Source organism: Thamnophis elegans, chromosome 16 (assembly GCF_009769535.1).
Source record: "Thamnophis elegans isolate rThaEle1 chromosome 16, rThaEle1.pri, whole genome shotgun sequence".
In the NCBI taxonomy this organism is placed as follows: Eukaryota; Metazoa; Chordata; class Lepidosauria; order Squamata; family Colubridae; genus Thamnophis; species Thamnophis elegans.
In genome coordinates, this window is record NC_045556.1 from 38368437 (window position 1) to 38381771 (window position 13335).

The 13335-nt window shown below is 51.4% G+C and overlaps 1 protein-coding gene across 2 annotated transcripts in view; it reads left to right on the forward strand.

Moving 5' to 3' along the window:
- NACC2 (NACC family member 2) overlaps positions 1-9565 on the forward strand; it is a 50084-nt gene extending 40519 nt beyond the window's left edge. For both annotated transcript variants that reach the window (XM_032233468.1, XM_032233467.1), the window contains 3 exons: positions 113-218; positions 4898-4995; positions 6012-9565. In XM_032233468.1, coding sequence (XP_032089359.1) covers positions 113-218; positions 4898-4995; positions 6012-6511 — 704 coding nt within the window. In that variant the 3' untranslated portion in view covers positions 6512-9565. The remainder of the gene's footprint in view (positions 1-112; positions 219-4897; positions 4996-6011) is intronic.
- The last annotated feature ends 3770 nt before the right edge of the window (positions 9566-13335 follow it).

A 13335-nucleotide genomic window follows, 5' to 3' on the forward strand; every position in this document is an offset into this window, starting at 1 on the left:
TTATTGATTTTTCCCCCTTTAAAAAAGCCTCTAATTGAATTCCTTCACGGTGCTCAGCCTCTCTCCCTTCCTCCTCCTCCTCCTCCTCCTCTTCTTCTTTCCCCCACTCCAGGTTCTGGGGTTTACATCACCCGAGGACAGCTCATGAATTGTCACCTCTGTGCAGGTGTGAAACACAAAGTCCTCCTGCGACGCCTCCTGGCCACCTTCTTCGACAGGTAGGATGGCCGCCCCCCCCCCCCCCCCTGCCCTCCTCTTCTTCGCCTTTTGACCGGGTTAAAAAAAAAATGCTTTCCTACCAGTCCGGAAAAGGAAGTTCAGAGCCTTTGTGGGAATCAGAGCAGAGCACAGAAGAAACACTTGGAAAAACCAGGAATGTTTTTAATTGTTTATTTCTAGGTATTCCTATTTTATCCCAGCATCATAGCTCAAGGCAGTGAACACATTTCAACACGCCTTCCTCCTCCTCCTCCTATTTTCCCCCATAACAACCCTGTGAGGTGGGCTGGGCTGAGAGAGAGAGAGAGAGGGAGGGACTGGCCCAAGTCACCCAGCTGGCTTTCACTCCTTAGGCAGGACTAGAACTCCCCGTCTCCTGGTGATTGGCCCAAAATCACCCAACCAGCTTTCATGCCTAGAGGACTAGAACTCCCCGTCTCCTGGTGATTGGCCCAAAATTGCCCAACCGGCTTTTACCCCTTAGAACTCCCCATCTCCTGGTGATTGGCCCAAAGTCACCCAACTGGCTTTCACTCCTTAGGCAGGACTAGAACTCCCCATCTCCTGGTGATTGGCCCAGAGTCACCCAACTGGCTTTCACTCCTTAGGCAGGACTAGAACTCCCCATCTCCTGGTGATTGGCCCAGAGTCACCCAACTGGCTTTCACTCCTTAGGCAGGACTAGAACTCCCCATCTCCTGGTGATTGGCCCAAAGTCACCCAACTGGCTTTCACTCCTTAGGCAGGACTAGAACTCCCCATCTCCTGGTGATTGGCCCAGAGTCACCCAACTGGCTTTCACTCCTTAGGCAGGACTAGAACTCCCCATCTCCTGGTGATTGGCCCAGAGTCACCCAGCTGGCTTTCACTCCTTAGGCAGGACTAGAACTCCCCATCTCCTGGTGATTGGCCCAAAGTCACCCAACTGGCTTTCACTCCTTAGGCAGGACTAGAACTCCCCGTCTCCTGGTGGTTGGCCCAAAGTCACCCAACTGGCTTTCACTCCTTAGGCAGGACTAGAACTCCCCATCTCCTGGTGATTGGCCCAGAGTCACCCAACTGGCTTTCACTCCTTAGGCAGGACTAGAACTCCCCATCTCCTGGTGATTGGCCCAGAGTCACCCAGCTGGCTTTCACTCCTTAGGCAGGACTAGAACTCCCCATCTCCTGGTGATTGGCCCAAAGTCACCCAACTGGCTTTCACTCCTTAGGCAGGACTAGAACTCCCCGTCTCCTGGTGGTTGGCCCAAAGTCACCCAACTGGCTTTCACTCCTTAGGCAGGACTAGAACTCCCCATCTCCTGGTGATTGGCCCAGAGTCACCCAACTGGCTTTCACTCCTTAGGCAGGACTAGAACTCCCCATCTCCTGGTGATTGGCCCAGAGTCACCCAACTGGCTTTCACTCCTTAGGCAGGACTAGAACTCCCCATCTCCTGGTGATTGGCCCAAAGTCACCCAACTGGCTTTCACTCCTTAGGCAGGACTAGAACTCCCCATCTCCTGGTGATTGGCCCAGAGTCACCCAACTGGCTTTCACTCCTTAGGCAGGACTAGAACTCCCCATCTCCTGGTGATTGGCCCAAAGTCACCCAACTGGCTTTCACTCCTTAGGCAGGACTAGAACTCCCCATCTCCTGGTGATTGGCCCAGAGTCACCCAACTGGCTTTCACTCCTTAGGCAGGACTAGAACTCCCCATCTCCTGGTGATTGGCCCAAAGTCACCCAACTGGCTTTCACTCCTTAGGCAGGACTAGAACTCCCCATCTCCTGGTGATTGGCCCAGAGTCACCCAACTGGCTTTCACTCCTTAGGCAGGACTAGAACTCCCCATCTCCTGGTGATTGGCCCAGAGTCACCCAACTGGCTTTCACTCCTTAGGCAGGACTAGAACTCCCCATCTCCTGGTGATTGGCCCAAAGTCACCCAACTGGCTTTCACTCCTTAGGCAGGACTAGAACTCCCCATCTCCTGGTGATTGGCCCAGAGTCACCCAACTGGCTTTCACTCCTTAGGCAGGACTAGAACTCCCCATCTCCTGGTGATTGGCCCAAAGTCACCCAACTGGCTTTCACTCCTTAGGCAGGACTAGAACTCCCCATCTCCTGGTGATTGGCCCAGAGTCACCCAACTGGCTTTCACTCCTTAGGCAGGACTAGAACTCCCCATCTCCTGGTGATTGGCCCAGAGTCACCCAACTGGCTTTCACTCCTTAGGCAGGACTAGAACTCCCCATCTCCTGGTGATTGGCCCAGAGTCACCCAACTGGCTTTCACTCCTTAGGCAGGACTAGAACTCCCCGTCTCCTGGTGGTTGGCCCAAAGTCACCCAACTGGCTTTCACTCCTTAGGCAGGACTAGAACTCCCCATCTCCTGGTGATTGGCCCAGAGTCACCCAGCTGGCTTTCACTCCTTAGGCAGGACTAGAACTCCCCATCTCCTGGTGATTGGCCCAAAGTCACCCAACTGGCTTTCACTCCTTAGGCAGGACTAGAACTCCCCGTCTCCTGGTGGTTGGCCCAAAGTCACCCAACTGGCTTTCACTCCTTAGGCAGGACTAGAACTCCCCGTCTCCTGGTGATTGGCCCAGAGTCACCCAACTGGCTTTCACTCCTTAGGCAGGACTAGAACTCCCCATCTCCTGGTGATTGGCCCAGAGTCACCCAACTGGCTTTCACTCCTTAGGCAGGACTAGAACTCCCCATCTCCTGGTGATTGGCCCAAAGTCACCCAACTGGCTTTCACTCCTTAGGCAGGACTAGAACTCCCCGTCTCCTGGTGGTTGGCCCAAAGTCACCCAACTGGCTTTCACTCCTTAGGCAGGACTAGAACTCCCCATCTCCTGGTGATTGGCCCAGAGTCACCCAACTGGCTTTCACTCCTTAGGCAGGACTAGAACTCCCCATCTCCTGGTGATTGGCCCAAAGTCACCCAACTGGCTTTCACTCCTTAGGCAGGACTAGAACTCCCCATCTCCTGGTGATTGGCCCAGAGTCACCCAACTGGCTTTCACTCCTTAGGCAGGACTAGAACTCCCCATCTCCTGGTGATTGGCCCAAAGTCACCCAACTGGCTTTCACTCCTTAGGCAGGACTAGAACTCCCCATCTCCTGGTGATTGGCCCAGAGTCACCCAACTGGCTTTCACTCCTTAGGCAGGACTAGAACTCCCCATCTCCTGGTGATTGGCCCAAAGTCACCCAACTGGCTTTCACTCCTTAGGCAGGACTAGAACTCCCCATCTCCTGGTGATTGGCCCAGAGTCACCCAACTGGCTTTCACTCCTTAGGCAGGACTAGAACTCCCCATCTCCTGGTGATTGGCCCAAAGTCACCCAACTGGCTTTCACTCCTTAGGCAGGACTAGAACTCCCCATCTCCTGGTGATTGGCCCAGAGTCACCCAACTGGCTTTCACTCCTTAGGCAGGACTAGAACTCCCCATCTCCTGGTGATTGGCCCAGAGTCACCCAACTGGCTTTCACTCCTTAGGCAGGACTAGAACTCCCCATCTCCTGGTGATTGGCCCAGAGTCACCCAACTGGCTTTCACTCCTTAGGCAGGACTAGAACTCCCCATCTCCTGGTGATTGGCCCAGAGTCACCCAACTGGCTTTCACTCCTTAGGCAGGACTAGAACTCCCCGTCTCCTGGTGGTTGGCCCAAAGTCACCCAACTGGCTTTCACTCCTTAGGCAGGACTAGAACTCCCCATCTCCTGGTGATTGGCCCAAAGTCACCCAACTGGCTTTCACTCCTTAGGCAGGACTGGAACTCCCCATCTCCTGGTGATTGGCCCAGAGTCACCCAACTGGCTTTCACTCCTTAGGCAGGACTAGAACTCCCCATCTCCTGGTGATTGGCCCAGAGTCACCCAACTGGCTTTCACTCCTTAGGCAGGACTAGAACTCCCCGTCTCCTGGTGGTTGGCCCAAAGTCACCCAACTGGCTTTCACTCCTTAGGCAGGACTAGAACTCCCCATCTCCTGGTGATTGGCCCAAAGTCACCCAACTGGCTTTCACTCCTTAGGCAGGACTAGAACTCCCCGTCTCCTGGTGATTGGCCCAAAGTCACCCAACTGGCTTTCACTCCTTAGGCAGGACTGGAACTCCCCGTCTCCTGGTGGTTGGCCCAAAGTCACCCAACTGGCTTTCACTCCTTAGGCAGGACTAGAACTCCCCATCTCCTGGTGATTGGCCCAGAGTCACCCAACTGGCTTTCACTCCTTAGGCAGGACTAGAACTCCCCGTCTCCTGGTGGTTGGCCCAAAGTCACCCAACTGGCTTTCACTCCTTAGGCAGGACTAGAACTCCCCATCTCCTGGTGATTGGCCCAAAGTCACCCAACTGGCTTTCACTCCTTAGGCAGGACTAGAACTCCCCGTCTCCTGGTGGTTGGGCCCAGAATCACTTATCTGACTTTCATGGCTAAGACAGGACTGCATTGGGTCCAAGTTTAAACTGGGTTAGGGTCGATTAGGATCTGCCTGAAGCTTCCCGGCTCTCTTGCCCAGCGGTGGGAGATAATGGCTTGTTGGAGGCTTTGTTCTGAGGTCCGAGAGGTGGACCTGCTGCTCCCAGAATTCCCCAACCAACGAGGCTACGTTGTAAATTGAGGTCTAGCTGTAAGGAGGCATATTTTCCTGAGGTTTTCTTTTTCCCCTCTGCTCCTTCTGGAAACAGGAACACTTTGGCCAACAGCTGTGGAACTGGAATTCGCTCTTCCACCAGTGACCCCAGCCGGAAACCGCTGGAGAGCCGAGTGCTCAATGCTGTGAAATGTGAGTAGGAGGAGGACACGAATGGCCCTCCGGGCGAAGCTAGGAGGGAACAGGGAGCTAATGATAGAGGGAGGGAGGGAGGGATACTGTAGATCATGTAGAGACAGACAGACAGACAGACAGACAGTGTTGTGGCCCGCCAGCATCCAGTGGCCAGCTGGTAGCAGAGGTTCGGACAGTGAGGAGGTTGGGGAGGAAGATGGGCCAGTCCTGGAGTCTGGGGAAGGGTCAGATGAGGGCTCTGTGTCGGAGGCAGAGAAGGGACCAGGGATGTATGACAGTTGTCAGCTGCCGACAGAGAGCCGAGGTGGCGCAGTGGTTAAATGCAGCACTGCAGGCTACTTCAGCTGACTGCTAGTTCTGCAGTTCGGCTGTTCAAATCTCACCGGCTCAGGGTTGACTCAGCCTTCCATCCTTCCGAGGTGGGTAAAATGAGGACCCGGATTGTTGTTGGGGGCGATATGCTGACTCTGTAAACCGCTTAGAGAGGGCTGAAAGCTTATAAAGCGGTATATAAGTAACTGCTATTGCTATTGCTATTGCTATTGCCTTCAGAGTCAGACATCAGTGGGGCCGAAGAACAGCTGGAGCCTGTTCCCAGTGTGCGCGTGCGCAGAGTGGCCAGACGAAGGGAAGAGCTAAGGAACAAGGGTCGACTCGGGAGTAGGGCCACAGGTGGAGGGTGAATGAATAGATAGATGATAGGTACTAGAGATGATAGCGAGATAGATATAGATTAGATGGATGGATGGATGACAGATGGACGGACAGGGAGACTTTTCAGAGCAGATTCTGCAGCTCTCCCCCCCCCCCCCCCCCGTGACTCGTCTAGACAACCGGAACTCTCCTCAAAGCTCTCTCATGCCCTTCATTCCTTGAGCCTCGCTTACCGCAGAGGGAAGCCTCCCCTGGCCGTACCTGCCCAGCCCGCCCCGTGAGCCCCCCCCCATCCCCTCGCAGCCTCTTCCCTCCCTCGGCTGAACCCTCTCCCCTCCTCCCCCCCCCTGTCTTTGCAGTGTATTGTCAGAATTTTGCCCCCAGTTTCAAGGAGAGCGAGATGAACGTCATCGCGGCCGACATGTGCACGAACGCCCGCCGGGTGCGGAAGCGGTGGCTGCCCAAGATTAAGTCCATGCTGCCCGAGGGGATGGAGATGTACCGCTCCGTCATGGGTTCCACCACCGCCAACGTCCTCCTGGACCCCGAATTCCAGCCGTCCAGCGCGCAGATGTTTGAGCAGCGGATCTATGCAGAGAGGAGAGGGGATTCCGGGACGATTGTGGCCCTCAGAACTAACACCGTCACGGTCGACCGGAGCAACGGGACCGGCCCTTTGTTTGAGCCGAGCGAGGAGGGCGAAGGGGCCGGCTCGGTCATCCAGGAGTCGGCTGGCCCAGAAGCCATGGCTTCCGATACCCAAAGCACCTCACAGCCCTTCGAGGAAGGATCGGGGTCCCCCGGGCGGCCGGAAACTCCCGCGGGGCGGCCGGAGGTGGCCTACGGGGCCCCCTTATGAACTAGACCGCCGAGGGTGGAGTCTACCGCCCTCTGGAAGGATCTGTAACCCTAAAGCTGCTTGCATGTTCTTATTAATTACCAGAAGCAAAACGAAACCAACCCCATTACGATCAAACCGTTTCCCTACTGAACTGCTACCGTTGCCTGAGAAAATCCGATTGTTTCTTTTTTGAGTCTGCTCGCGCTTAGGATCGAAGAAGGGCGTCGCCCGGTGGGAAGAGCCCCTGCATCCCCAGATTGGTACAGAAAGGAGTAGTGGGGGGGTTCCTTCCCCCACCCCTAAACAAACAAGGAAGGAAATTGTGTTCACCCCACCTGTTTAGCAGCCAAGAACCGGCCTCCAGGGCGTCTTGGGAGAAGTTAGCTGTGATCGTTACCCTGCTTTCGATTCAGTCGGACGCAGGTCTCCTGTGCTCGGGTCTTTGGGGTTCAACCTTTGCGTGGTTGAGCAAGAGGGAGAAACCGCCCTAACAACTGCTGTAGTAAATGCGGAGCGCCGTTCCCTACACCCCTCCAGGCACAAAAAAGTTGGGATACCTTTCCTTTCCGCCATTTCCCACACCAACTCGGTCGTTCACCCGTTCTGCCCTTCTCCCGCGTTTCCTCCTTGCGTTTTCCTCCCTGTTTCCCTCTGGGGGGGGGGCAGGACGAGAGACCCAGTTGGTCTCCTGGCATGCTTGCAGGGGACCTGGCTCCAGGTCCTTTGCGTTGGCGAGGAAGCTCTGGGCAAAAGGCATTCCGAGTCTAAGGTCGTTGGCGATATCTAGGTTTCCCGGCGTCATCACGGACCTCCTGCGCTTGCTACCGAACCGGTAGCGGAAATAAGAGGATTTCATGCCGGGTTTCATAACCCAGTGCGGTTTCGAACGGCGGACTTCAACTCCCAGGATTCCCCAGCCAGCGCGGAATTCTGGGAGTTGACGTCCGTCCGTCTTAAAGCGACCACCGAGATGGCGAAAACGCTTGGTTTAATTGAAACGACGGCCTGTCTGAACTGGTCCTGCTTCGTTGCTCAGGGCAAAATGGAGATTTGTGGGGGGGTTGGGGGGGGGTTGGGAACCATAGGCTTCTTGGCTCTTTCTCCCGGGAATGGGGGAGCTGCTTATAGCGAAATGCATGTCGTTTGGCCACGGAGGTTATTGTAGCTCGCATGGACTTCCCCACCCCCCATTGTGTTTGGATCTAACCTTATGAGAGAAAGGAAGAATTGCTGGCTTTGCGTCGGGGATTATGCGCCTTCGATGGGTAGCCGGCTTCCGATTCCCCCCCCCTCCTCCTCCCCCAATCCATTCGGTCACTCTCCCAAACTACGACGGGAAGCACTAACCCTGTTGTGGCGACTGAGGTTTGCTTTGACAAAGACCGAGGTCGTGATAGGCAGCACAGCCTCCCATCGATGGCGGCTTTGCCTTGTGTCGAGCTTCAGGCAGATGAAATCTCTTGGGGATTTCAAGGACTTTTCGATTTGTTTTCCTAGCAGCAATAAGAAACTAGAAATTAATTTTAAAAGAAAAACACATACTGCCCCAGCCCGGCTTACAACGATGAGATCTCCTCGTGGTCTCCTTCCCCTTCCCATAACCAAACCCACCTGCGCTTAGCTTCTTTTTGCAGCCAGCCATGGGGCTGATGATCCATTTCCCCCCCCTGCCTCCCCCCCCCTCCCCAGTAGCTGTCCTAGCCCCCCACCCCTGGTCAAAGTCGCAGGACGGAAGCAAAATACTTGAACGGCTCAGAGCAGGATCCGAAGACAGCATCGCGTTGCACAGTTCGAATATATTTTTGTACCAAGCACAATTTTATGTACGTCTTTCTTTTTTGGGGGAGGTGGGGAGGGGCTGAGTGGTTGGGGGGCGGGGGAGAGTCAGGCTCGGATTTTCTCGGTGGCTTTTGACTTTGGAGACGAGAAGGAAAGCGTGAAAAACCCGAAGACAATGTGAAGAGTTTTAAGGCAGGGTCTTCCGAAGGGGGGAGCCCAGCCACTTGCACTAAATGACCCCCCGAAATGTGGGGCGGGGGTCCCTGGTGGCCCCCATCGGGGGCTTTTCTCCTTCCCAGCCAGAAAGGAAAACGGTGACACCCCCCCTCCAACCCCCCCCCAAAACTCTTGGCCATGAAGGACCACAAGAGAAAGGGGGAAATTAATTGCAACCTGGTTTTCTTTCTCAGTGCCTTATCCTATTCCTTCCCATGGAGAGAGAAAAAATAAAGAAAGATTTGATTTCAATAGCCTATCAAATCCCTTTCTCCATTTCCTCCCCCCTCCCCTCATTCATTGACCACGCCCTTCCCCAACCTGGAGCTCCCGTCTTGGGTTGGATTCCGACCCCCATGCTTCCCAGCCAGGCGACTCCGGGAAGGGCCTCGGCGCCCGGACGTCGCTCTCGGACTGTAACGAGGCATCCTGCGTGACGGTGGGGACGGAAACACCCCCCCCCCCTTGTAGATTTAACCTAGGAAAAGAGAAAATACGTATTTATGGTATGTCTGCACCTTTATTCTGAATGCTCGACTGTTAGCAATATTACCTGTGTATATTATATTATATATATATATATAAATATTATATATGTATATGAAAAGTTATATCAAGCACCTTTTTAAAGAAGAGAAGACTGTAAAAAGAAAACTCGGATGGACTGTAGCGATGGCCACGATTGGGAATCCTGGTAGGATTTCGTCCCATTTTTCTGGGATTTTGCGGGTCTCCCGTTGCCCTTCCCCCCCCCCCCCAATACGTGGTCTTCACTTCCCTGGGGGTGGACTGGGGGAGGGCTGCCCTCCAAAGCCCCCCTTTGGAGTTTGCCACAAAACCTTTGACAAATTGAAACGTAAGGTTCCAGAAATCCAATTTCATTCCAAAGTCGGTATTAAGCCATATTCTGGACATTGAGGATCATTGGTGTCTGTTTTTTTCTTTTTGGTTTAACTTCCTCCGTGGGAAACGCTTTAAATTCTATTCTGAAATTGCTGTAGAAACAATTCTGGATGTTTAAAAAAATCATATCACGCAGCTAAAGCCTTCCTTCCTTCCTTCCTTCCTTCCTTCCTTCCTGTTGTCTTCATCTCCTTCTTTCTCTGCCTCCCTCCCTCTCCCTCCTCCTTTCGCCTCTGTTCCTTCTTTCTTCCTGATTTCCCTCTCACATATCCTCAGATTTGCTCTTAGGGTTTCCATTCCTTTATTTCTTTTTCTGTCTTTTCCCCCTGCGTTCTCTCTTTTTAAACGTGTTTCCCCGAGTAACTTGGCTCCAAATTGATCTCAAGTTTAAAATATTGGGCTCTTTCCCACCGGCCCCAAAACTGTGTTTTTCTGCTGTATCTCCCACACCCACCTACTCCCCAATGTGGCCTTAAGAAAGACACCTGTAGATCGTGCTCAGCTTTACAGGTATAACCTTTTATTTTCCCCAGCCCTCCAAGTGCGGCCCAAGGCATGTAAAATCCTGCTGCTTCTGTCACTCATTTTCTTGCAGGGGGGCGGGGGGGGAACCTGGCACCCATTAGGTCAAGCAGTCTCCCTGCTTGCCAGGTAGAGACCTCTCCGCCTTTGGCGTCGAGATGGCAGAGAGGGCTTGCTTATAAAAGCTCTCTCTCCCCTTGGCACTGATTCCTGCAACCTCCTTTTGCAGACTTTTAGCTGATTTCCCCCTCTCTAGACAAATTACCCCCCCACCTCAAAACTGGTTGCATGGAGCCCTCTGCAGGACTGATGCCATTCCCAGATGTAGTTCCAGATGCCCAGGGATAACAGATGTTATATGCACCCTTCTCAAGGGCATCTTTGCTGGACAAAAGTCTCAGCCCGTCATATTTCTGCTGTAGCTTTCCAAAGGGCACAAGGACCGAAGGCCTTTTTTTTTTTTGGTCTGTTCTTCCGAGGCGATGTAGGAATCTCACCAAATAGGACCAGTCGTAATAGTTGCAGTGAATTTAAGGCTCCTTTTGGGGTGCATTTAAAAAGTTCGAGGGGTGATGGGAGGTCCAGAAATGCAAAATATTAAATAAACATAATTTTTTTTAAAAAAAAAACATCTATGAAGATTCTCCATCATCCAGGTCACCGTTGCCCCAAAATTGCTTTTCAAGAGGCAACTGCCAGAAAGTCTTGAAAAAAACAAACATTTGGGATAAATTTAAAAAAAGGTGTTTGGGGAGGGGGGTGGAATCCATTTAACGTCCACATTCCTGCTGTGAAAAAAAACCTTTTTATCCAAATCTGCCAAAATCTCCTTTGGGCCAAATTCACTGGCACTTCGAAACGTCTCCAAACCTTTTCAGCCTCAAATCTGCTTCCCCACACACACACACACACATATCTTTTTTGCACTTTTGCGACCGAAACTGGGAGGGGGGAAGGGAGGGGAAAAGGGGCGGGCGAGGGGAGCCAAACCTTGCAATACTAATGTTTTTTTTTTAGCGTTCTAAAATGACTAAAAAAACAACAACAAAAATACTCCAGAAGTTGATGCGTGAGTCTATAGATATTTTTAACTTGAATCTTTGGATGGCACTTGAGTCTCAAAAACTGTCCATCTTGGCAACTGTCAGGGAGAAGCGTCTTAAGGGAACAAGGGTGTTCAGAAAGAGCCTGTATTAAAGTATCCAATAGTACTGTAATTCATGACTGTTAATAATAAATAATAATAATAATAATAAATAATTCCAGTGCTTAGAGGGAAGTTTTTGCAGTGCTGCCGAAAATTACGTTGCAGCCGTGCTAACTCACTTCTTTTCTGTTGATTGTTTACGTGCCATTTCTCTCATATCTAGCTCAAGACTGTTACGTTAAGCCTTGATCGATGATCTGTTTAAACCGTCACTGCATACACAAGTTCTAAAGCAAGGTTTAAAGTCATCCCTTGGCGGAGCCTCCTCTAATAGGAGTTCAGTGTGGTCAGACCTATTTCATATACCGTAAAGGAGGGGAAAAATCCGTTTAAAAAAAAATGTGATAATGAATGAGAAAATGCTTTGTAAAATTCACATTACAAAATAATAAAAGTATGTTGAAAATTACACCTCTTGCTCCTGTTTTTTCCCCAGCGTCCTCAAAAGCTGCTCAGAATAGAATAGAATAGAAAGATGGAATGGAATGAATAGAGATAATAGAATAGAATAAATTTAACAAAGAATAGAATAGAGAAGAGAACATAGAATAGAGAATAGAATAATAGAATAGAATATGAAAATAATAAAATAGAATATGGAATGAATAGAATATGAAAAGGATAGGATAGAAATATGGAATGGAATAGAATATGGAATGAATAGAGATAGAATAGAATACAGAATAGACAATTGAATAGAATAGATTAAACATGGAGGAGAAGAGAATAGAGAATAGAATATAGAATTCTTTATTGGCCAAGTGTGATTGGACACACAAGGAATTTCTCTTTGGTGCAGATGCTCTCAGTGGACATAAACATTACAAGATAGGCAGGAAATAAATTTGATAAATAAATTAAATCTTGGGATGAAGTACCCCAATACAGTACTGCCAACAAGGTGCATTTGAATAGCATCTGTTTCTTACTATATCCCACTTTTATTAGTTTATAATAACTCAAGGCAGAGTAACATCCCTCTTTTCTATTTCCCCCCACAACCACAACAACCCTATAAGGTGGGTCCGGCTCAGAGAAAGGGCCTGGCCCAAAGTCACCCAGCTGGCTTTCATGCCTAAGGCAGTACTAGAACTCCCCGTCTCCTGGTGATTGGCCCACAATGATTATTATTAAATGTGTACACTGCCTTGAGTCTCAGTGATTCAACTCAACAATAGCCATAGCACTTAGACTTCGGTACCGCTTCACAGTGCTTTCCGGCCCTCTCTGAGCGGTTGACAGAGTCCGCCTCTTGCCCCCAACCATCTGGGTCCTCATTTGACCCACATCAGAAGGACGGAAGGCTGAGTCAACTTTGAGCCTGGTGAGATTTGAACTGCCGAAATTCTGGCAGCCGGCAGTCAGCAGAAGTAGCCTGCAGTACCCCACTCTGACCACTGTGCCACTCTACAACACTACTACACCACTCTACTACACTACACCACTCTACTAACCCTCTACAACAAAGGCATTGCAATAAAAAAATAAAGATAATAGACCCAAGTACAATGAAGTGAGGCTCCCCCTCTTAGTCAGCCAAGACCTCTCTTAAGCAACAACAGAGCAGGGGGGAGGAGCCGAGGTGGCGCCCTGAGTCCCCCCAGGGAAAAGGGTGGCATACAAATAAATAAATAAACAGAGCCTCCAAATTTGGGGATCCAAATATACATTATATTAGCCAATTATTTCTTCTTCTTCTTTCTTTCTTCTTCTTTCTTCTTTCTTCTTCTTTCTTCTTCTTCTTCTTCTTCTCTTTCTCCTTCTCCTTCTCCTCCTCCTCCTCCTCCTCCTCTCTAGCGTAGTACCGCAGGGTGCAGGCAGTTGGAAGTCCGTAAGTGTTAAACTGCAGTGTTTCTCAGCCTTGGCAACTTTAAGTCCTGCGGACTTCAACTCCCAGAATCCCCCAGCCAGCTATGCTGGCTGGGGGATTCTGGGAGTTGAAGTCCGCAGGACTTAAAGTTGCCAAGGCTGAGAAACACTGTGTTAAAGTGACCAAAGTTGGGGACTCCTGGCATAGACGCGCGCGTTACGAGGCTGCAATCCCCGCCACGGGCGCTGGGGGCAGCCAAGGGACGACCGTCTAGGAACGGCGCGGCGCCTTTCTCTCTCTCTCTCTCTCTCTCTCCCCCATGGTTTCTGGAGCCTGCAGAGCGGAAGGGGCGGGGAACCGCGGCCAGGACTGCAACTCCCGTGGCGCCGCGCGGCGCGGCCACTT